At 38.5% G+C, this 25654-nt stretch overlaps 1 protein-coding gene across 2 annotated transcripts in view; it reads right to left on the bottom strand.

Moving 5' to 3' along the window:
* Positions 1-25654, bottom strand: part of sipa1l3 (signal-induced proliferation-associated 1 like 3) — a 190434-nt gene that overhangs the window by 30911 nt on the left and 133869 nt on the right. For both annotated transcript variants that reach the window (XR_009827451.1, XM_062060235.1), the window contains exons 12-14: positions 6916-7173; positions 4489-4671; positions 1764-1888 (exon numbers count right to left, since the gene is read on the bottom strand). Coding sequence is in view for 1 of the 2 variants with exons in the window: in XM_062060235.1 (XP_061916219.1) it covers positions 1764-1888; positions 4489-4671; positions 6916-7173 (566 nt within the window). In the remaining variant the exon portion in view is untranslated. The remainder of the gene's footprint in view (positions 1-1763; positions 1889-4488; positions 4672-6915; positions 7174-25654) is intronic.

Consider the following 25654-nt stretch of genomic DNA (forward strand, 5'->3'; position numbering starts at 1 on the left):
ACCTTATGTTGTATATTTTTATATGGGATTTCCAGTTCATTTTATCATCTATTAATACTCCCAAAAATCTGGTTTCTTTTACCTCTTCTTTTATCAATATAACATTGAAACAAATAGCTGCTTATGATAACTGTGCTGATAACTGTGCTGTCCAGTTGTTATTATATATTGTTATCGTATTGGAGTCTCATTTGCAATGTAGTAGGCAAAATGAAACTTAAGAGGCAGACCTCAAGCAGACAGGCCTGCGTTAGTGTGTCTAAAGTCATGGGATGGAGAAGAAGAGGGGCGGTGTCAATTAAGACGTTTGGTGGTGGAGGGCGGGGAGTGGTAGAAGCATTTTTGAAAGAGTGAAGCCTTACTTCGTGTTTAAGCATTTTCTATCTTTCTTGGTGTTGAACATTGCAACATTACTCAGAGGTAAATTGACTGTGTCCGCCATGAGTGCTGCTAAGTAGTTGTTTCCTTGACAGGACATCATGTGCACCACAGAATGGAAATATGGCACCGTTGTTGAGTTCATGTGAATAGATACCCGGTAGTGCCAACGGATTTCGGTCGCTGCTATTAATCGGTACCGATCTCTAGCTGTGCTTATTATACCATTTACAAAGGACACACACACACACACACACACACACACACACACACACACACACACACACACACACACACACACACACACACACACACACACACACACACACACACACACACACACACACACACACACACACACACACACACACACACACACACACACACACACACACACACTTGTATTTGTTAGCTTCTTGAGACCTCCGAAAAAAGCCTACCTCTTTAGGACCACTCTTTCTAAATATATAAATATTTGTATTTACAACATTAATAATATATACAAACTATGCAAATATAAAAAAGGTATGCTTTTGGTTATTTATTTTTGTTGTTGTTGAATTTTTTGTTTGTAATTGGTTTTTAATCTTCATTATTTACTTCAAGTTTTTACAGTATGTCTTTATATACATATTTATTAATCTATTTTGATTAATTTTGGCCAAAGGGGGCGCATTTCAATTTCTTACACACACTTGTTATTACATATGTTGGCCAGAGGGGGAGCACTTTTAAAAGCGACACACAGTCAATTTGAAAAATCCCTCCTTATTGGGACCACCCTCATTTTGATAGATGTCACCAGCAGGGGTGCAAATGAGACATTGTCTATTAGATGCAATGTTATTGGGACCATGATTTATGTCATCACTTGTTCACACCTCCTCATATGGAAGATACTTTTCCTTCTTCATGTCTCAAGAAGGGTAGGAATACAAGAACGCACGCACACACACACACACACACACACACACACAACACACACACACAACACACACACACACACACACACATGCATTCATTTGTTACCTTCTTGAGACCTCCGAAAAATGCCTACATCTTTAGGACCACCCTTTCTAGATATATAAAGATTTGTATTTACAACATTAAATATATATACAAACTATGCAAATATAACAAAGGTATGCTTTTGGTTAATTTTTTGTTGTTGATGAATTTTTTGTTTGTAATTGTTTTTTAATCTTCATTATTTACTTTGTCTCAAGAAGGGGAGAAATACAAGAACACACATACACATGGAAACAAGTAGAAAAGAATAAAAAAACGTAATTCTGTGTTGGTTGACTGCCGAGGGGTAACAACTGTATACTTGTAGCGTTCATGCAGAAATGAAGTGTTCAAAATGGACAATGAAGAAAATGTACCAGTTTTGCAGCGCTCCATGGTGCTTTCCTGGCTGGTGAAGCCTGAAGACGACTCTCCGCTGGACATGATATCCACACTGAGGTGGGGCTCATAAGGCAGCAGGGGGCGCTGTCCTGGTCCATATCTGTACAGAACACACGGGGCGTGAGGATTTTACTGTTTGAGAATCATTTTAATGGTTTTGTAAATATGATCATGTCCCTCATATACAATGCACAAACACATACACGATGCATTGAAAATCAGACAGTAAAGCACTAAAATAAATACTAATGATGGGTCAAACATGTGATAGTGTGTCCCTCGATACCTCAATGTGTGTCACTTTAAGAAGACTTGGTCAGTGTGAAGCTGTGTATCAGGAAGTGCTTCTTTTTTAGCTCACGAGTAAAAGCTTGTTCTGAAAGAATTCGGAGTGGCAGGCTGCGTTTGACAAGGCCTTTCATCGCTATCATCAATCTAAATGGAACTAAGAGAAGGGAAAACTTCTTTATTATTTTGATCCCTTAACGCGGGGGTCAGGTAAAAAGTGTAAAATCACCGTTTTAAAGACAAAATAAAATAAAAAGTCCATCACTATTTTTTTTCATGATGTAAAATTACATTACAATTACTGCACTATAAAGGGGGTTTGTACTGACTGGATGGACAAACGATGTGTCAAAGAAATGTTATTGTTGGCTTTGTGATATTATTTTTTACTTTTTTAGCAACTTCAGCTCTGCCTTGAATTTGACTTTTTTTTTTCTTCTTCTCTCTCTCTCTCTTTGCTTTTTTAAATTATATTTACTCTTCTATAGTCACTGTAAGTCCAGATGCAAACAGTTTTATTTACACCTGTATCAATTTTGGTGGAACTTTACGGACAGCATGCGGCTCTTTAGTGCCGCCCTAGAGGCTCCCTGGAACATATTTTAAAAAGATGGGGAAATTTTTCTTTTTTTCTTTGAGTATGTTTTTTGTTTGAGGACAAACACGACACAAACCTTTCCAATTGTTAGAACTACCACTGTTTAATATGTTTGTGTGTATGCTTCACTGATGAGACTTTTTGGTGAGCATCGTTTTGTCCTACTTATTTTGGCGGTTCTTGAACTCCCCATAGTGTGGACTGTGATGCAACAGTTTGTTTACATGTAAAATCTTACACTCCTTTGTCTCATTTTGTCCACCAAAAGTTGTATGCTGTGTGTGAATGCACAAAGGTGCGCTTTGTTGATGTTATTGACTTGTTGGAGTGCTAATCAGCCATATTTGGTCAGTGCATGACTGCAAGCTAATCGATGCTAACCTGCTATTTAGGCTAGCTGTATGTACATATTGCATCATTATGCCTCATTTGTAGGTATATTTGAGCTCATTGAATATCCTTTACTTTCATCCTCTTTGTATATAATTTGCATGTCTCATGACACATTTCTGATAGTTGTTTGTGTGCCATGTTGTTCCAGACCACAGTAAACATTACCTAGCTTGCCAAAAATTGTAATAAATCTATTAAAAGAACACAGCCTGCTGTTTCCTTTAACTTGGACACACACATCTATACCTTTGGCCATTAAAAGCCAGTAATTTCCAGGAGTTATCTCACCTTCTGAGTAGCCTCTGATTTACTAATGGTTTCTAATGTTGTAAAAATATGTAGAATAAATATTACATTTCCGTCAACGAAGATTTGCATCAGCCTGCGACACATAGTCATTTTGATAGTAGGCTATTATAACTAATATAGACACTTACATTACGTGTTGCCTTCATTATAACACTTATATAAGACTTTTAAAGTCATTTTTTGATAGTAGGCTATTATACCTAATATAGACACATTTACATCATGTGTTGCCTTCATTATAACACTTATACAAGACTTTTAAAGTCATTTTTTGATAGTAGGCTATTATAGCTAATATAGACACTTACATCATGTGTTGCCTTCATTATAACACTTATATAAGACTTTTAGTCATTTTTTGATAGTAGGCTATTATAGCTAATATAGACACTTACATCATGTGTTGCCTTCATTATAACACTTGTATAAGGCTTATAAAGTCACTTTGATAGTAGGCTAATATAACTACTATAGGCACCTCATGTGTTGCCTTCATTATAACACTTTTCATTTTTTGCGGCACCAGACAGATTCGTTTTTTGTATTTTTGGTCCAACATGGCTCTTTTAACGTTTTGAGTTTCCGACCCCTGCCATAGCGTCAAATAAGGTGAATATTGTTTTTTGACTGTTCAGTATTTGGCTCATTGAAAGAATTATGCACTTCATATTTATTCCCGCTTTGTTATTTGTTTGAAAAAAAAACCTATTGTATTTACTATTAACTTTATTTGCAGGTCAAATGTAGTGACTTTTTTTATTCCAGCAGATGGCGCCATTATAAACCCCTAACACACTATAAGTGCAATGTCAATACAGCCAGCGAGTGTGCCACACTTACTTAGGCAACATTTACACAGCACTTTTAAATACAGTAAGCCAACAATTTGATTATTTGTTTTCTGTTTTGCATTTCAGATGAATAAAACCAAGACGTTATCAACCCTTTAGTCAGGCCGATACACCCGAGGATCCCTCCACCACAGACTCTAATGTATCACATGAATCATCTTCTTCGCCAACATAATTAATGGCTCTTTTAAAAACACACAGGCAGCTATGATTGATACTTTATGTGACATATAGTACAGTAGAACAGATACTTCCACCCACCTGTCAGGTGAAGGTTTGTAGCGCACAAAGGGCCCCGGTGTGATTCCGGGAGGCCCCATGGTGGAGAGGGCCACCAGGCCTGAGGAAGGTGACGAGAAGCTCGCCGAGGGGTTTCTGTAGGGCAGCACTCGGTCACCTCCAGCAGGAGACACGTTGTAGTGGTTCTCTGGGTAGCTGACCGGCCTGACACACCGCAAGAGGAGAGGTACAACAAAGAAAACATACATTATAGACCAAGGGCTCTTAACCTTATTGTCCTCAGTGCCCAACTTTTCTAATATAGAGGGGACTGGGGCCCACTCAAATAATTAACACGGAATTAGTCATCTTACTCTTGATTTTATTTATATCTATAATCAATAATTATATTTAACCTACTTCAAGTTTAACAGGATAAACCTTGTCAAATTATATGAAACCATGTGTTAATCACAAATATTATTAGGTTTAAATTTAAAGTTAAAGTACCAATGATTGTCACACACACTAGGTGTGGCGAAATTACTCTCTGCATTTGACCCATCACCCTTGATCACCTCCTGGGAGGTGAGGGGCGCAGTGAGCAGCAGCTGTGGACGCGCCCGGGAATCATTTTTGGTGATTTAACCCCCAATTCCAACCCTTGATGCTGAGTGCCAAGCAGGGAGGTAATTTTTATAGTCTTTGGTATGACTCGGCCGGGGTTTGAACTCACAACCTACCGATCTCAGGGCGGACACTCTAACCACTAGGCCACTGAGTAGGTCCGGCTGATTACAAAAATACAAAACCCAAAAGCAGTGAAGTTGGCACGTTGTGTAAATGGTAAATAAAAAGAGAATACAATGATTTGCAAATCATTTTCAACTTATATTCAATTGAATAGACTGCAAAGACAAGATACCTAACGTTCGAACTGGTAAACTTTGTGATTGTTTGCAAATATTAGCTCATTTGGAATTTGATACCTGCAACATGTTTCAAAAAAGCTGGCACATTTGGCAAAGAAGACTGAGAAAGTTGAGGACAAACACTTATTTGGAACATCCCACAGGTGAACAGGCTAATTGGGAACAAGTGGGTGCCATGATTGGGTATAAAAGCAGCTTCCATGAAATGCTCAGTCATTCACAAACAAGGATGGGGCGAGGGTCACCACTTTGTCAACAAATGCCTGAGCAAATTGTTTAAGAACAACATGTCTCAACGAGCTATTGCAAGGAAATTAGGGATTTCACCATCTACAGTCTATAATATCATTAAAAGGTTCAGAGAATCTGGAGAAATCACTGCACGTAACATTGAATGCCCGTGACCTTGGATCCCTCGGGCGGTACTGCATTAAAAAGCGACATCAGTGTGTAAAGGATATCACCACATGGGCTCAGGAACACTTCAGAAAACCACTGTCAGTAACTACAGTTGGTCGCTACATCTGTAAGTGTAAGTTAAAACTCTACTGTGCAAAGCGAAAGCCATTTATCAACAACACCCAGAAACGCCTTCGGCTTCGCTGGGCCCGAGCTCATCTAAGATAGACTGATGCAAAGCGGAAAAGTGTTCTGTGGTCTGACGAGTGTTGTTAAAAAGAAAGGCCATGTAACACAGTGGTAAAAATGCCCCTGTGACAACTTTTTTGCAATGTGTTGCTGCCATTAATTTATAAGTTGATGATTTTTTGCAAAAAAAAAACAAGTTTCTCAGTTCAAACATTAAATATCTTGCCTTTGCAGTTCATTCAATTGAATATAAGTTGAAAAGGGTTTGCAAATCATTGTATTCTGTTTTCATTTACCATTTACACAACGTGCCAACTTCACTGGCTTTGGGTTGTGTACATAGATAGTGGTTGATCCATCACCTCCTTGTTATGTTTAATTGATATACAGTACTGTATAGCACTGTATACTGTGTTCAAAGTGTACTAACCTTTACAAAAGTATCGGTTTTTGTCAGGCTGAAACCCATTATTCATGTTTACATCGTTTCCAAACCTCTTTTTTAATAGTTTCTGGTCAAATTGCTTCAATATACTAACATTTCTGTTAAATAAGCTTGTATATTTAGGGGTTACGCTGTATCATAGTACTCATGTTCCCAGCTATTTAGATAATGGCTGACTCATGTTCAGTGTACACTCACTACTCTAAAATACAGCCAATTTTTTTTATACAGTATTGTCACTCAAGACAAAAAAAAAGCTTGCGAAAATGTGAAGGATGTACTCACTTTTGTGATATAATGTATAGTATTATGAACAATAACATGTATGTCGTGGGCACACTGTTTTTTTTTTTTTTTACGACAATAAAAAACAATACCACCAAAGGAACATATATTTTACTACATAAGCACTTGTATTTAAGATGATGTAGTCATTTTCGTATTATGCACTTTTATCAGTCATTACTACTGTAGCATCATGGCAACTAATGGTGTCTCTCTCACCTTTTTGAGCTAAAATGCTGCAGAGGTTCCCTGTAGGGCACTGGCATCAAAGTCTTGTGGGAACGCAGTGGCGGAGGTGGTGGTGGGGTACCCATGGGGGCCCACCTCTGTGGGTTGGGGGTGCTGTGCAGCCCCATAGGCACTGGTGGGCTGTCCCAGCGCCAACCCGAGCGAGGCGAGGGTCGGTAGCCCGCAGCCAAAGGCTCAGCTTCTGGCTTCTGCTCCAAGGTCTTCATCTCATACTCTTCCGTGCAGCCCCTGGATAGACAGTAACAGTCACAAGCGTCCTCTTTGAAAACCCGAATTGCAACTAAAGCAGATCAGTGTACAGTGCAGGCAATTAAAACTAACTAACGAGAAGTTCAAGCTCACAGCAGACACATAATGAGACCCACTGATGAGCTCCCCTGACACCAACAGAGGGAAAAAAGGTGAGGAATCTGATTATTGGCACATCAGGACTGCATCTTGCCTACTGTGAGATGGGGATCAAGTATGAATGTATAGAAAGCTTTCCAAACTATACAAACAGTAGTTGCACATTCGATACTGCGTGTGTGCAAGGTCACGATTGTATCATGCTCATTCTATTGACAAAAGTACAAACGTAATTAGACTTAGACAAACTTTATTGATATCCACAAGGGAAATTGTTCCACACAGTAAATCAGTTACAAAGGATGGAAAGGATAAGGATGGAAAGGATAATGCACACAAGGGCACAACTAACAGACTAAAATGTACCATAGTGGTAGTAGTAGTAGTAAAAACTTAAAGAGTAGTTGACATTAGGGCTGGGCGATATGGACGAAAAAGTCTATCTCGATATATTTTTACTTAAACTCGATATTCGATATACTGTATATCTCGATATATTTTCCGGTGAAAGTATACATATAAAGATATTCATTTTTGAGAGAGATTCACTGAAATTGAAGTGATTGACAAGTGTACTGTAAACACTTTTATTAAGCCAGTTAGTCAAGATGGGTATTAACAGTACAGAAAGAAACTGTTTAAGTAGCACAGAATTACATAACATAAATAAAATAGATAACTATTCTTTCTACGTAAAATAAATAACATAGCTGTGTAAATAATACAAAATGTATCAAACTCAGATTAAAAATTAATTTGCAGGCAGACACTTTTTAATTCCCAGTGGACGATGTAATGGACTGTCACACACGTACGGTTCTGGTCAGCGCCAAGTAAGTGACTTGACTTCATTGTGCGGCTATGATCTTCCTCACTTCGCCGTACATTTTTGTCAGCATTTCTCCTGCGAAATATGCCCGGCTTGGCAACTGGAGAACAGTTTTGATTTGATTAAAGATTAAAGTACCAATGATTGTCACACACACACTAGATGTGGTGAAATTTGTCCTCTGCATTTGACCCATCCCCTTGGACTTAAATGGTTAAAGTTAAAGTACCAATGATTGTCACACACACACTAGGTGTGGCAAAATTATTCTCTGCATTTGACCCATCACCCTTGATCACCCCCTGGGAGGTGAGGGGAGCAGTGAGCAGCAGCGGTGGCTGCGCCCGAGAATCATTTTTGGTGATTTAACCCCCAATTCCAATCCTTGATGCTGAGTGTCAAGCAGGGAGGCAATGGGTCCCATTTTTATAGTCTTTAGTATGACTCGGCTGGGGTTTGAACTCACAACCTACCGATCTCAGGTCGGACACTCTAACCACTGGGCTACGGAGTAGGTAAACAACTCAAATGAATGTTTTATCCAGACGCGTACATTTGTCCAAATGTGGCCAAGTAGACGCATTGTGGGTTTCCTAGACGTGGTCTACATCGCTAAAAGAAACATCTAAAGAAGAGAATCCTTCTGCCATCTTCCACTAGTTTTTAAAATGTATAAATCGCCCGCTTGACTATTCCCTCTTTCTTTTCTCCAACTCTCTCGTCATCATTTGGGATGTCTGTTGTGATTTCCCTTCCTGGTTCCATAACCTGCCCTATCTTGCCTCTGATTGGCCAGTCCCTAATGTTTTGCCCTAATCTCAACCAATCGTGACTCATCATAGTAATCAACCAACCAATCATGGATGTTCTTATACGTGCAAGCACGTCTTGGAAGGAGAAAGGGGAGGGTTTAGTAGCCCATGAGAGGGAAGCGGGGGAGAACAAGGAACACAACAAATAAGCGGTGTTTGGTCATTTTAATGTGAAATAAATTATATCAATATTACGATATTTTCTTCATTCCTATCTTGTTTAAAAATATCTTGCTATATCTTGCAACCTCGATATATATCGCCCAGTCCTAAGTGGTAGAAATACCATAAAGAATAATTTAAATTACTTCTAATCATTAATGAAAACACAATTTGTTGATCAAACATTTGCCCTCAACCCATGAATTTGTCATTATATTTCAACCTTCAATATTAGTAGGAAGCTGCATTAACTGGCTTGAATTGCAAATAATTCGTATGAATATTAGTGAAAACGCAAACATTAGGGAAGGGCTATAATAATAATAATAATAATAATCAGCAAATATTTTTTTGCTAGTTTTGTCGATTGTGTTTATTTGATTCATTGAGGCCAAAGGGAGAGTACACTAGAACTAGTCTGCTTCAAAGGGGATCATTATCATTCTTACAATGTCATAAATACGCAGTGGTACCTCAACTCAGGAGTACCCCAACGGTCTCTCTGCATTTCTTCATGCTTTAAGTTGTGGGCAGAAATTTTAAGTTACAAGCATCGCTGCCACTGGTAGCAATTGTCCAGAGCCAGAGTGTCACGTTGGGGTCGCATCTTACTGCGGGGTTTGTTCTCTCAAGATGCAGACGGACAACTCCGGACGAAAGCGTGATGTAGGAGATTATTTATTTCTCATAAATCATAGCTTAAACCAAAAACAGGAAACTAGCAAAAGGAAAACGTGCCGATCGCACGGGAAGCTAAGGTAACCCCTTAGCACTGGAATCATGAACTAGGAAACAAGAATACCAACGTAACTGTTGCAAATGCAAACAATGAAGCCAGACAGAGTGTGGCGAGCAACGTGAATAAATAGCTCTCTGATTAGTGCTCGACAGCAGGTGAGCGTGCCGACCACTAACCAGAGGCAGGTGAACCCAATTAATCCCCATGGAGACCAAAACAAACCCAGAGGTGCACAAAACAGGAACTCAGGGAGTCAATCAATCATCAATCAATGTTTACTTATATAGCCCTAAATCACGAGTGTCTCAAAGGGCTGCACAAGCCACAACGACATCCTCTGCTCAGATCCCACATCAGGGCAAGGAAAAACTCAACCCAATGGCACAAGGAGAAACCTTGGAGAGGACCGCAGATGTGGGGACACCCCCCGGGCGACCGGTGCAATGGACGTCAAGTGGATCTAGCATAATATTGTGAGAGTCCAGTCCATAGTGGATCTAACATAATAGTGTGAGAGTCCAGTCCGTAGTGGATCTAACATAATATTGTGAGAGTCCAGTCCATACTGGATATAACATAATAGTGTGAGAGTCCAGTCCATAGTGGATCTAGCATAATATTGTGAGAGTCCAGTCCATAGTGGATCTAACATAATATTGTGAGAGTCCAGTCCATAGTGGATCTAACATAATAGTGTGAGAGTCCAGTCCATAGTGGATCTAACATAATATTGTGAGAGTCCAGTCCATAGTGGATCTAACATAATAGTGAGAGTCCAGTCCAAAACTAACAGAACATAACTAATCAAAACATGATCCGGGCCACGGATCATGACACAGAGATCGACAAAATCCTGCCCTCCAACCACCGGAACTGAATGTGAGCGTGAAAGAGAGCACTGAGAAGAAAAAGTGGGCGACGCCCACCGATTCTGAGAAACTAAACGATTGAAACATGTCCTGCTGTGTAGCAGACTCAGCAAAGCTACCGGATTGCTCCCCGAGACAGAACCAAAACATGTACATTTATCCATTAAAATATGGAATAAAATATAGAAAAGCTGCCGAATGGTCTGCCTTACATGCTTCAGTCCTTTCTTCTCTCCTGGCTCAACAAACTGGACATTAGCCTTGCTCACCGAGTCATATGCACACATGTCAACTCAAAGATGTTTGTGTACAACATAAAACAATAACGGTTCCTCTTGTTACACAATGGAGAAACAGGTTGAAGTAGACAAAGCATTTGAAAAAGTATATTTATTTCTAATGTAAAATAAATGCAACGTAAGTTATCTATTTACAAAAAATATGTCAATAGAGTCAATTAAAAATGTTTGCTCTACAACAGGGGTGTCAAACTCATTTTAGCTCAGGGGCCACATTAAAACCTCTTAAGGCCCAAGCTGTTTGTTTACATGCTTTTTATTTTATTTCTCTTTGCTATTTGGGCTTATTGGTCCCTAATTAGAATAAAAACTAAGAATCATCTTTTGATATGATGTACTTAGTCCACAAGTACACAAACGTGTACTTCATGTTTAGTGACATGCTAATTCTTATTTTTACACTTTTTTTCCCCAAATTCCATTGTATGTTATACTCTTCTGACACCACCAGATGGCAGTATAAGTGTCCACATAAGCGGCCATAAGACCCCAATTCAGTAGTGTACAAAAATTTAGAAATAAGAGCTAAAAGGTGCTGTCCACGCATGTGGCCACTAAGCCTTTAAGGAAAATCTATTCCTAGCCGGACTGGTAAAAATCATTGCATAATAACTTAAAAATAAAGACAACTTCAGATTGTTTTTGTTTAAATAGAACAAGCACAACCTGAAAATATAAAAATTATAGTGTTGTTATTTGTTTGGTTTTTTACACTTACATTTTGCAGTTAACAGTATTCTATCTTCCTTTGTCGTTATTTCTACTTTCTGAATAAATTATGTAATAATGTTCATCATCAATCAAATAGGTGGAATCGAGTCTGGCAGAATTTTTAAATGCTCCCATTGGTGTTCATTTTTACTCTATCAGAAGATGGAACGAATAATAATATAAAAATCCAATTAGAGGATGTTATTTTTGTACTTTACCCCTTTTCCTCAACTGATGTACTCACATCATGTGGTTTATTCTGTACATATGCAGCATCATCTACAACAAAACTTGGGCTTATTTCATTAATCACACATGAAGTTGAAGGGGAATACAAATTATTTTAGCATATTTATGTGTGCCCAGATAATGTGCCCCCAGCCCTCTCTCTAATCAGTGAAGTGAAGTGAATTATATTTATATAGCGCTTTTCTCTAGTGACTCAAAGCGCTTTTACATAGTGAAACCCAATATCTAAGTTACATTTAAAGCAGTGTGGATGGCACTGGGAGCAGGTGGGTAAAGTGTCTTGCCCAAGGACACAACGGCAGTGACTAGGATGGCGGAAGCGGGGCTCGAACCTGGAACCCTGTTAGAATAATGATGTATATATTATCACACAACTCTTATGCTTAAGGGCCGTTGCTATAGTTATTAATAATTGTGCTGAAGTGGTATTTTTCTTTGTCTTTGCAAAGCTAGCAATCCAAAAGCTTGCAAGCCAGTCTCGTATCAGTGTCTGTGTCCAGGAACGGCCTGCTGACTGCCAAGGCCGAACACCGCCGTGACGCAGACAGAGCAGACACAAGGCGATATCACCAGTGTCAACACATTTGCATTTCTTGTATAATCATATATTGTGTCTAACTGGAGCTGTCTAGATTAGCCCTTTTCCTCAGCGACAGCTTCAGTGATGTAACCAGGGACCTCCCAAATAAATCGAGGAAGCACGTGGGCTAGACTTTAGAACGTAGTTTGGATCTGTAACTAGAATACAGCCCAAAAAACGTGTCTCCTCAATTGAGAAAAATTTAACTCTGTCTCTGCATGATTCCTTGCTTCTTGTCTGTTTTAATAGATGTCATCAGTGTTTGAACCTGTAAAAACCCTCAAGTTGCTGGCACGGCCACTCTACCAACCGAGCTATACATAGCTCCGCCATTCAGTGGATACATTTCAAGTTTCTTTCATTCAAAAATGTCATCTTATTTTTATACTTAGCAAACTCATCTCGCGGGCCGGATAAAACCTGTTTGTGGGCCAGATCCGGCCCGTGGGCCGTACGTTTGCCACCCCTGCTCTACGCCATCCCTGTTAAACAAATGTATGAGAATTCAATTCTACGCAGCAAACACTGACAAAAAAATGAACAACAGGACGTTTTTGTCCTGCGTAAATGTTCCAAATGATTCCTAAATGACGTATATTTAAATTCTATTTAGCTCACACACAACAAGTGCAATGCCATTCACATCAGTGGGATTTGGCTAAAGCCACCATGCTGCATTTTGACCGGGGTTAATCCGAGCACATAAAGCCTTCTAATACGCGTCATGGAAATTAAACGACAGGAACCAAGCGTCAGAGAATTACCACTGCAACATGTGAACCACATCCTGCCATGTAAAAAGTAGTGATTACATACCCCAAGCATGGTGAGAGCAGCGCCTACACGAGGAGGGTCTCTTCCCACAAAGCTGGCACTCCCCAAAAACGTGCACGCAAGGTGAGAGCGATCATCGGCATCTACGGCACATTTCTTCTATCGGATCTGTCCGTCTCGTGCGAAGCTGAAGCCGCGCGCAGACAATTCCAACTCTCCTCTCGCCAAAATCTCCATTCCACCCACTCTCTTCAGCCTTGCTCCGGCGGTGTTGAGACACGTTGTGTTCTCCTCGGAGCTCTTCCACACGCTCAGCCCTTTATCCCTCGCTCTTTTCATTCGTGCACAGGAAAAGCATTTTTAATTAATCACACCCACTCCCTTTTATTTATTTATTTTTGCCCGCCTTCCCCCCACGTCCTGTGGATTCAAGGCCTTTGAATCTCATGCAATCAGCTTGCCTGGCACAGAACACCATATGAGAGAGAGCGAGGGAAAGGGAAGAGTGAAAAAAATACAAGACTCTTAATTAGCAGCTGTACCAATGCCACAATGGGTGTGCGTTTGTGTCAAAGGCTTCTTGCCATTAAACAGCCTCCAACTATGTGACCACAATTACTGTATTTAACAGTGTCTTTTACACACATAAATACATGTCACACAAAGATATTTCCTCAATCTGCAACTACTTTGCAGTATTACACATATTATTATCTAAGCCAGGGGTGTCAAACTGGTTTTCACTGAGGGCCACATCGCAGAGGGCCCTTTGTGACAGTAAATAATAAATGAATATAGATGTATGAGTTCACTTCATGATATTATCACACAATTGCCTATGCATTTGATTAAAGTAATATATATATATATATATATATATATATATATATATATATATATATATATATATATATATATATATATATATATATACACACACACACAGTACAGGCCAAACGTTTGGACACACCTTCTCATTTCAATACGTTTTCTTTATTTTCATGGCTATTTACATTGTAGATTGTCACTGAAGGCATCAAAACTATGACACCTGTGAAGTGAAAACCATTTCAGGTGACTACCTCTTGAAGCTCATGGAGAGAATGCCAAGAGTGTGCAAAGCAGTAATCGGAGCAAAGGGTGGCTATTTTGAAGAAACTAGAATATAAAACATGTTTTCAGTTATTTCACCTTTTTTTGTTAAGTACATAACTCCACATGTGTTCATTCATAGTTTTGATGTGACAATCTACAATGTAAATAGTCATGAAAATGAAGTGAAACGCATTGAAATGAGGAGGTGTGTCCACAATTATTTATTTTTTTAAGTAAAGTGTAAAAAGAAATCGATATAAAGGTAGAGTTTGCTTGCAGCCTAGTCGCCGGATTTTTAACGTACTACAGTTTTTTTTAAGGTAAAATTCTGGCAACTGAGCTGCCTTTTTTTTTTTTTTTTTTACAGTGTACAATTTGATATATAACTTGTTTTAAAATAATAATGCAAGCAGATATCTGAGTATTTATTTTTACTTAAAAAAAAAAAAGTACAATATATGTAGAGCAGGGGTCACCAACGCGGTGCCCGCGGGCACCAGGTCGCCCGTAAGGACCAGATGAGTCGCCCGCGGGCCTGTTCTAAAAAAAAAATAAATAAAAAAAAAATTTAAAAATTTTTTTTTTTTTTTTTTTTAAATTAAATCTACATAGAAAAAACACAAGATACACTTTCAATCAGTGCATCAACCCAAACAACCTCCCCCATGCACACTCATCCACACCCACTCACACAAAAGGGGTGATTTCTTTCTGCTACCAATATTCTGGTTCCCACAACATAGACAACACATCTGCAAGGGACACAGTCCCTGAAGCACACATGATTGTATAGGCTGCTGGTCCACTAACATTTTCATTAATTACTATTTTTTATGTAATTATTTTTATATTGTTTTACTTTCTTTTTTATCCAAGCAAATGTTTTTTATTTATTTATCTTATTTTATTTTATTTTTTAAAAAAGGGCCTTATCTTCAACAGACCAGGTTGTCAATGAAATTAGATTTGTTCAAAGGGTTTTTTAAACCAGGCCCAGTCCAGATAATGTCCAAGTCGGACTCAGCAACACACACCTTCATTCATGTACACAGAAAAAAATTAGGGAACACAACAGATTGCATATAATTTATAAACAAAATTACATTTTCAAAATAAGCATTTATGTACAGTCCAGATTATGTCCAGGTCACTCAAATTAGGGAACACAACAACAGATATCATATAATCTATAAACATAATTATACTTTCAAAATAAGCCTTTGAGGACTTCTCATCTTTTTTTTAATGTTTTTTGGCATCATTATCGTTTTCAACCATGTAACTTTCTAAAGTTAGAAAATACTGAATAAATGTTTTAAAGAAAGTAATACTAAGTGAATATCTGTTTTTGGCCTTAAAAATAAACATTTTACCGAGTACTATAATTAAATTGACTAAATCATGATTGTCAATGAACTCTCCTAAAATAACAGAAACCACATTAAGCTTCATAAACAAACCAATCCTTAAACACATTTTTTCAACTTCCACCCAAAACAAAGACACAATATGACAATACCAAAACAAATGCAGGGTGGATTCAGGCTCCTGACAACAAAATCGGCAATCATCTGACTCTGTCATATTCCATAATTTTAACATTTTCCCTGTGGGTAAGAAGTTATAAATAATTTTAATTTGAAAATAACGATTTTGCACATCGATAGTGGTTTTATAGATTAGTTTGAATATGGCATCCCATGGCAACGGGCAGTCAAAAAAGTCCTCCCATTTTCCATTTGTGTTGTATGAGGCAGCCTTCAAAGATTTCTTTATTAAATAAAAAATTATATATTTTTCTATTTATTTTAGTTCCTTTTTGCCAACTAGAATTTCTTATTAGAGGTTTACAAACTAATAATTTAGTAGTTCCATAATTCATTATTTGTTTCCATCTTTTCCCAATTACTCCAGTTAGTTGATAAAATGAAAAGCTTGAGCAAGCATCACCATACATAGCTCTAAATTCATCATACTTCATAATTTTACCATTCTCATTCATAATATAATTGACAAAAATGATTCCTCTTTCAAACATATTTTTCCAAAAGAAAGGCTTTCCATCTATTACAATATTAGAGTTCATCCATATTAACTGCTGCAAAATATCGTCTCTTTTTTCTGGCACATAAAATTGAAAACACCACTATGAGTGGATTGTTTCCTTTATGAACCCCGCCATGTTTCCCAGCAGACTCTCTGGGAGGGGATCACTTGTAAAAAAGGATACAATTTCTTTTGATACAGTACATGTTTTTTGTCCAACAGGACATTTGTGTACCACTCAATGTTTAAATACATCTTTGGAACAATTGATGCTTTTAAAGACAGACACATAGCTTCAAGGTTGAGAAGTTTCAGGCCCCCATATTCATACTCTTTGTACAAAACCTTTCTTTTAATCTTTTCTGGTTTGCCGTTCCAGACAAAATCGAAGACCCTCCGCTCATAAATCTTAAAAAAGTTTTGTGATGGAGCTGGTAATGACAAAAACAAATAAATAAATTGAGGAATAATTAACGAGTTGGCAATAGACATTTTACCATACAAGGTTAGGGATTTCCCTTTCCATAATTGCATAATTTTGTCCAGCTTTCTTAGTCGATTATCATAATTTACTGAGCCTAGATCTTCCAGATTTTCTGGGACAACAACACCAAGTATGTTAACTGGTCCATCTGTCCACAAAACAGGCACTTTGCATTCCATTCGAAAGGACGTTCCCTTTAGATTTCCGATCCTTAACATGTTACATTTATCATAATTAAGCTTAAGGCCAGATTGCTGTGAAAATATGTCCAAAAGATTAAGAAGGTTCCGCAAACAATGAGAAAAAATTGTATCTTTGTGAATCAGCCTTTTCTGACATGAACTTCATCAAGAACAAACACAGAACACGCCTCACTGATGCACATCTGCAAGACTCACTCAGAGTTGCAGTGTCAAGTTACACACCAGAGTACAACACACTAGTTAACAGCATGCAATGCCAGGCTTCCCACTAACTGACAAAGAAACAGATAACAGATTTGGTGTCCAGTTCAAAGTGTGACATGATTTAAAAATTTGAGAGTTTACTTTTGTATTTTACATGAGTTATTATTTGTACAAACATGGTGCAAAGTAATTCATGATTTGTTAAAAAAAATGTTAGTGGCTAGCTAGTTAAAATGGGATATTGTGATTTCACAAGACTGTCTTAGAAGTGATCATTTGAAAATGTTCAATTTGAAAAATGTGCACTTAGAGAAAATATAAAAATAAAGTGTTGCATATTGATATTTATCTGTTTCTATATATATTTATTGTGAGAAATCATTAAGATGATCAGTGTTTCCACAAACATAAATATCATTAATTATTAATAATAACAGAGTTAAAGGTAAATTGAGCAAATTGGCTACTTCTGGCAATTTATTTAAGTGTGTATCTAACTGGTAGCCCTTCGCAGTAATCAGTACCCAAGAAGTAGCCCTTGGTTTCAAAAAGGTTGGTGACCCCTGATGTAGAGGATGCCCTCTACTGGGTTCTGCAGACCACCACACACTGCCAGGAGAGCCTGGATCAGGGTTACAACACTGTTTTATTTGCATAAATTAGTGCAGGGGTTTTGCATTCCAGCAATCTGTCGTTTCGTGTCTGTGTGTCTCATCCCGGCTGCTGCTAATAAAGGCGCCATGTGATTAGATAACAAGGCCCACCTGGGCCATCTACACACCTGTCGCTGTCTTCGAGGCCGGTCCTGGCACACCCCGTTCCGCGGCAGGCCCGCAGGCCACGCCCCCTCCACATAATAATACTTACATAATTAGATAATAGATCCAGGCTTTTGCGGGCCACTTAAAATGACGGGGTCCATGTCTGGACCCCGGGCCTTGAGTTTGACACCAGTGATCTAAGTCACAGCTGTACCCAAAGAATAAACTCTGATGGGACCTGGACTTTTTAATTAGAATGTGATTTCTGTCATTTTTCCCTCTTCTCATCCGCTTGGTTTAGGAAACGACTGAAGCACACATCCTAGTCTCTGCCTGTTCCCTTGCTTCCTCTTTTTGCACCCTCCCACACAAAATTCTGCTCACCATCTCAGCTGCGCTTTTGTATCAAAAACGAAGGCTGGGCATCAGACTACATTTTCTTGAAGGAGAACTGGGGATAATTAACAATCAGTTTATTATAGTGATTATAGATTAGTTATTTCAGCATCATGGTGACTGACTGATACTTTCCAGCAATCCAGGCTTGATTTTAAGATGTCTAGCAAAGCCAGCTTCTTCTTTTTTTTTTAACAAAGCTATTCATTCATGATGTCATGAAAACCCAGCACCAGTCTGCTACTGAGTTTGATCATCCATGAGTGAGATCCGCCCATACAAATACCCATCAGTTTATTCATGATGAGTGCTATTGACAGTTCTCTTTTATGATATGTTTGAGCAAAACAAAGTCAATAATACATTATCACTAAACAAAAGCAAAAACTACTATAACTCATTTAAATATTTGGGTTTTTGCCCTGGGTTTGTAAACATTAACAAAAACAAACAAGATTATGAGAAGAAAAAAAATACTGACCCAATCATTCTAGTATCTAAGGCTGAAACGACGCGTCGACGTAGTCGACGTCATCGGTTACGTAAATACGTCGACGCCGTTTTTGTGCGTCGACGCGTCGCATATTTACGTCACACTACCGTCATGGCGGAGCGCAAAGCAGACTGTGCGAGCGAGGGGGAAAAAATCACGCCAAAAGTGGTCAAAAGTGTGGGAGTATTTCAATACACGGCCTAATAATGTTGTTGTATGCACACTGTGTCGAGCGTAAATGGCCTATCATAGCATAGGCAGCACAACGGCTATGAACGAGCATTTGAAAAGAAAACCATCAACTAGTCAATCGTCCGCGCGAGTATACGTTGTCATCATTACACAAAAACATGAATGTGTCATTTGTATCTGCTAGGGGTGTAACGGTACGTGTTTTGTATTGAACCGTTTCGGTACGGGGCTTTTGGTTCGGTACGGGGGTGTACCGAACGAGTTTCTAAGCTAAAGCTAACTTTAGCTGCTAAAGTCCTAACAAGCTGCTTCGCTCCTTCTGCGGCTGCCTCTGTCTCAGCACGCAGCATTGTCCCACCCACACAACCATCTGATTGGTACACACAAAGCGTTATACAAAGCGTTATCAGCCAATCAGCAGTGCGTATTCAAAACGTTACCAGCCAATCAGCAGTGTGTATTCAGAGCGCATGTAGTCAGCGCTTCAGCGTGGAGCAGATAGGTGTTTAGCAGGTGAGCATCAGGCAGCGGACTCTCCCCAAATGATAATAAACACCTCCCAGTCAACTACTAGTAACATCACTATGAGCTAGGGATGGGCGATACCACACTTTTAGGATTCGATACGATACCGATACTTTATCTTGCCTTTTCATCGATACCGATACCATTAATTTCTTATTGGCAATTTTTGTCAGTCAAAAATATTATTACTATTGTTATTATTTAAGACAAATCACAAGACAAATACAGACCATTTATACCACATTTATTATGGTCAATATATAATAAAAGTAAAATTAAAATAAATAACAAATATGAAAAATAAATTAAATATTATATATAATAATAATTAGATATTAGGGCTTTCCAATTAACTGTCAAATCCGAATCGCAAGAAGCTGCAGTTATTTTTTTAAAGTTTGTGATATAATTAGCAATTAATGAAATATGAAATAGGTTAATGTTTTCGAAATGTAAGAAATGATGTTACAGATTAAAACCAAAATCACATTCAATAATATATTTCAAGATTTTCTTGGAAAAAAATAAAACTAATGCAAAGATGAAGAATCTCCAAATGTTATCCCTTTCTTATCTTGTTTTAAATACTCAAGCAATTTTCAACTAACAGTAAATTCCCCTGTGTGGAAATTATTTGAATTTAGGATAATCATTTAAACAAAAATATTCAGTAAACATTACTAAAAAAACAAAAAAACAATGCCTGTTTTAAGTCAACAATTGGACAACACTGGATATGCCTGGCTGCATCGCTGTCGGCTGGCTGTGTGTGTGTGTGTGTGTGTGTGTGTTGCACGTTGACCACGCTCATTCGCTGTCTCCTGTCACGTGACTGGGCCAGCTCTATACTCTGCCAGGTACAGGGGTGTCCCAGCACATAGTAAGTTAAGTAAGTCATCAAAAACATCTGAAAGTGATGCTTGCACCCCCCACACGCCGTTTTTTGGTTTATATCGATACTTTTTTCAGAAAAGTGATGCCAAATGAGTAGCGTGTGAGTATCGATATATCGATACCACAGGATCGATACGCACATCCCTACTATGAGCCCGTTGACCTTCTAGGAATATAAACTGGAGCTCAGCTCACTCGCAGTCCTGGCTTGAGGTGAAGGCTACCGGTAATTAGCTCTCAGTTCCAGCCACATCGACCCCTTCTGAGCGCTTATTTTCAGCTGCTGGGAATATTGTAAACAAGAAAAGAACCAGAGCATGTAGACATGCTAACCTTTCTTCATTACAACTGTTAGTCACTCACTGGAATGAGTAGAATTGGTTATTGTGTACTGTGTTGGACTGGATGTTTATTTTGCACATTTTAAAAGCAATACTTAATGTTTACAGTGCTCCAGAATATTTAGATTGGCACTTTTTTGTATTGGATGTTTATCTTTATTTTTGCACATTTTAAAGCAAAATAAGCAATACTTTTACTTTTGAAATGCTTATACTATTGCAGAATATTACGATTTGCACTGGATGTTTACTTTTATATTTGCACATTAAAAAGCAAATAAGCTACTTTTAATTTTGTTAAATGTTAAAAGTTTTAAATGTTTACATTGTTACAGAATATTTTGTCATGTTGTTGTCAATGTTGACTGAGTGGCCATACTTTTTTTTTTTTGTAAATAAAAGCAATGCCTTTTGAAAAAACTGGCCTACATTTATTTTTTCATCTTCATTTTGAATAAAAAAAATAATCGGTAAAAGGAAAAATAATCTATAGATGAATCGAAAAAATAATCTATAGATTAACCGATTAATCGAAAAAATAATCTATAGATTAATCGATAGAAAAATAATCGTTAGCTGCAGCCTTACTAGTATCGGTCATATACTGATACTGAACTTGGTATCAACATCATCTATGGATCGATCTGTCCTCCTCTTATGTGTTGTGTACTGACTGTGACAATGCTGACAGTTGTTATATTATCCTCTCTCTGAACCAGGGGTGCACATTACGTCGATCACGAGCTACCAGTCGGTGGTGGTGTGTCCATCCATTGCCGGCCAGGCATTGAAAAAATAGACCTACAAATTAGCGATCATCAATCTTCACTTAGACGTGACTTTCGTCACTTGTGAGATGACGCTGGCAGCTGCCAGATCATTATTAAGAAAAAACGACCGACAGGAAGGCGAGAAACACTTTTTATTTCAACAGACTCTCGCGCCGTACCTGCTGTCAAAACACTGTGCAGTTCCTGTCTTCACAATAAAAGCCCTGCTTCATCCTGCCTGCGCTAACAAAACAAGAGTCTCAGAAAGCTGGCGCGCACAAGCTAGCAAGCTACGGAGTTTGCCGCCAATGTATTTATTGTAAAGTGTATAAAAAGGAGTATGGAAGCTGGACAAATAAGATGGCAAATAGCAAGCACTTTCATGTTGGTATTGGACAGAAAGGAGGACTTTTTTTCTCCTCTATTTGAAAATGTGGAGGTTATCATCACGACTGTGTGATTCCAATCAATGCAAGTCATCACAATCATACCAACTTATATTCTTGTCTTCATGAAAGAAAGTAATGTTAAACATACTTGTATTATCATTAAACACCTTTACCTAGGTTCCATTCTAGAGGCTAATCTTTCCTGTGATAAAATGGCAACCAAGGTAATCAAAAAGGTCAACCAACGAACAAGATTTCTCTACAGAATCTCCTCTCTGGTCAACAAAAGCACCATGAAGATTCTAGCGGGAACTCTCATTCAACCCTTTTTCGACTACGCATGCACCTCTTGGTACCCCAGCACCTCCAAAACCCTCAAATCTAGACTCCAAACATCCCAGAACAAGCTAGTCAGGTTACTTCTAGACCTCCACCCTAGATCCCACCTCACTCCTACCCACTTCTCCAAAGTGAGCTTGCTCAGGGTGGAGGACAGAGTAAAACAACTTGCACTGAGCCTAGTCTATAAAATTCGCTACACCTCCCTGATACCGAAGTACATGTCAAACTACTTCCAGAACGTAAATGACCGCCATAACCACAACACCAGGGGGAGCTCCACAAACCACGTCAAACCCAGATTCCGATCTAACAAAGGTCTTAACTCATTCTCCTTCTATGCCACATCAATATGGAATGCACTCCCAACAGGTGTAAAAGAAAGTGCATCTCTATCCTCCTTCAAGACCTCACTAAAAGAACATCTTCAGGCAACTACAACCCTAGACTAACACCCTCCCCCCACAACATCCCACCTCCTTGTTAATAATCAAATGTAAATAATCAAATGTATATACTTGTTCTTATGCTTTCTGAGCTCACTATGTTCACTGCTCGCTGTACATATCCTACCAAGTGAGACCTACACTGTTTCAATGTCAATTTCTCAGATGATATAATTGTAAACCTAACCCCCCCCGCCCCAACCCCCTCCACATTTCACCCCCCGGATTGTAAATAATGTAAATAATTCAATGCATATACTCTGATGATTAACTTGTGTGATGACTGTATTATGCTGATAATATATATTTGTACCATGAATTGATTAACGTTATTCGGGTGTTAACATTTAGTGGTCAATTGTACGGAATATGTACTCTACTGTGCAATCTACTAATAAAAGTTTCAATCAATCAATCAGTCAAAAAATTGTTAACAAAAACCTCTCTTTCATAAATAAATATAAATGATATATATGAATGAGGTAGATCGCCTCAAATCCATCAATTGAAAAGTAGCTCGCCTGCAGAAAAAGTGTGAGCACCCCTGCTCTAGACTCCTAATAATGGCTTAATAATGGCAGTAATAATGGTACTTAAGATACTAATAAAGTATATTTGCCGCAATGGAGGTGATTATTATTTGTTTAGGGGAGTGGCTGCACACACATTAAACTCGGCAATGGCGATCATATACTTGTTCATTAAAATTGTCCGATACTGATTGGTGTCAAAAAGTGAATTTGGCGCAATAGGTGACCTTTAAAATATGTTTTGTGGGTAAATGATTTCAATTTCAATAAAACGAAACAGCAATAAAGAAAAAAAAACATCTCTGAACTAGGGCTGGGCGATATGGCCTTTTATTAATATCTTGATAGTTTTAGGCCATGTCACGATACACAATATTTATCTGGATATTTTGCCTTAGCCTTGAATGAACACTTGATGCATATAATCACAGCAGTATGATGATTCTGTGTCTACATTAAAACATTCTTGTTCATACTGCATTAATATATGCTCATTTTAAACTTTCATGCAGAGGGAAATCACAACTAAGTCAATTTACCAAAACTGCATTTATTAAACAGTTATTAAGCAGTGGCACAAACATTCATGTCATTTCAAAACCAAAAGTGCAAGATTGTCAGAGACATTTTAAAACAAGCTACCGTATTTTCCGCACTATAAGGCGCACCTAAAAACCAAAAATGTTCTCAAAAGCTGACAATGCGCCTTATAATCCGGTGCGCCTTATATATGGACCAATATTAAGCCACAACAAACCTAAAATTCATTTTCATAAAGTTTAGGTCTCGCAACTACGGTAAGCAGCCGCCAACTTTATTTTCCCCCGTAGAAGAAGTTCTTCTTCAATGGTAAGCAGCCGCCCCCGTAGAAGAAGAAGCGCACGGTGCATGCTGGGATATAAATAGATAGATAGTACTTTATTGATTCCTTCAGGAGAGTTCCCTCAGGAAAATTTAAATTCCAGCAGCAGTATACAAAATTGTAAAAAATAAAAAGTAAATAATGGGGGTATAAATGGAAACAAAATAGAAAAATATTACAATAGAATATGAAATAAAACTCAACAATGAGAATAAAAATATAACAGTAAAATAAGAATATAACAAGAGAAACTAGGCAGTAGTGACCATGTTATGAAAAAGTATTGCACTGTTATTGTTTTGCATCCCCTGTCATCCTAGTACCCCCCCTCTCCCCCAGAGAGGAGTTGTACAGTCTAATGGCGTGTGGGACAAAGGAGTTTTTGAGTCTATTAGTCCTGCACTTGGGATGACGTTTCATTTCCATTTGTGTGTTTCTGTAAAGACCCAAAAATGGCTCCTACTAAGAGACACGCTTACGACGCAGAGTTCAAACTCAAGGCAATCAGTCACGCAGTAGAACACGGGAATAGAGCAGCAGCAAGAGAATTATAACAAACGAATCAATGGTGCGTAAGTGGAGGAAGCAACAAGATGACCTGCGCCAAGTAAAGAAGACAAAACAGAGTTTCCGAGGGAACAAAGCAAGATGGCAACAGTTGGAGGACAAACTCGAACAGTGGGTTGTTGAACAGAGAACAGCAAGTAGAAGTGTCAGTACCATCACTATTCGAATGAAGGCAAAAGCGCTAGCAAGCGAACTTAACATGGATGATTTTAAAGGCGGTGCTTCTTGGTGCTTCCGGTTTATGAAAAGACGTAATCTCTCCATCCGCACACGAACTACTGTTTCACAGCAACTGCCAAAAGACTTCCAGGAAAAGCTGTCTACTTTCCGCGCATATTGCAAAAACAAGATTACTGAAAAAAAGATCCGGCCAGAGCACATCATCAACATGGACGAGGTTCCACTCATACTGTGGATAAAACGGGAGCACGTACGGTAAATATTCGCACCACAGGGAATGAGAAGTCGTCCTTCACTGTAGTTCTAGCTTGCCATGCTAATGGCCAGAAACTTCCACCCAAGGTAATATTCAAAAAGAAGACCTTGTCAAAAAAAAACTTTCCAGCCGGTGTCGTCATCAAAGCTAACTCGAAGGGATGGATGGATGAAGAAAAGATGAGCGAGTGGTTGAGAGAAATTTACGTGAAGAGACCGGGTGGGTTTTTTCACACAGCTCCGTCCCTATTGATCTACGACTCCATGCGCGCCCACATCACAGATGGTGTCAAAAAACAAGTGAAGCACACTAATTCAACACTCGCCATCATTCCAGGTGGATTGACAAAAGAACTCCAACCGCT

This window comes from Entelurus aequoreus, linkage group LG10 (genome assembly GCF_033978785.1).
Source record: "Entelurus aequoreus isolate RoL-2023_Sb linkage group LG10, RoL_Eaeq_v1.1, whole genome shotgun sequence".
Taxonomy (NCBI): domain Eukaryota; kingdom Metazoa; phylum Chordata; class Actinopteri; order Syngnathiformes; family Syngnathidae; genus Entelurus; species Entelurus aequoreus.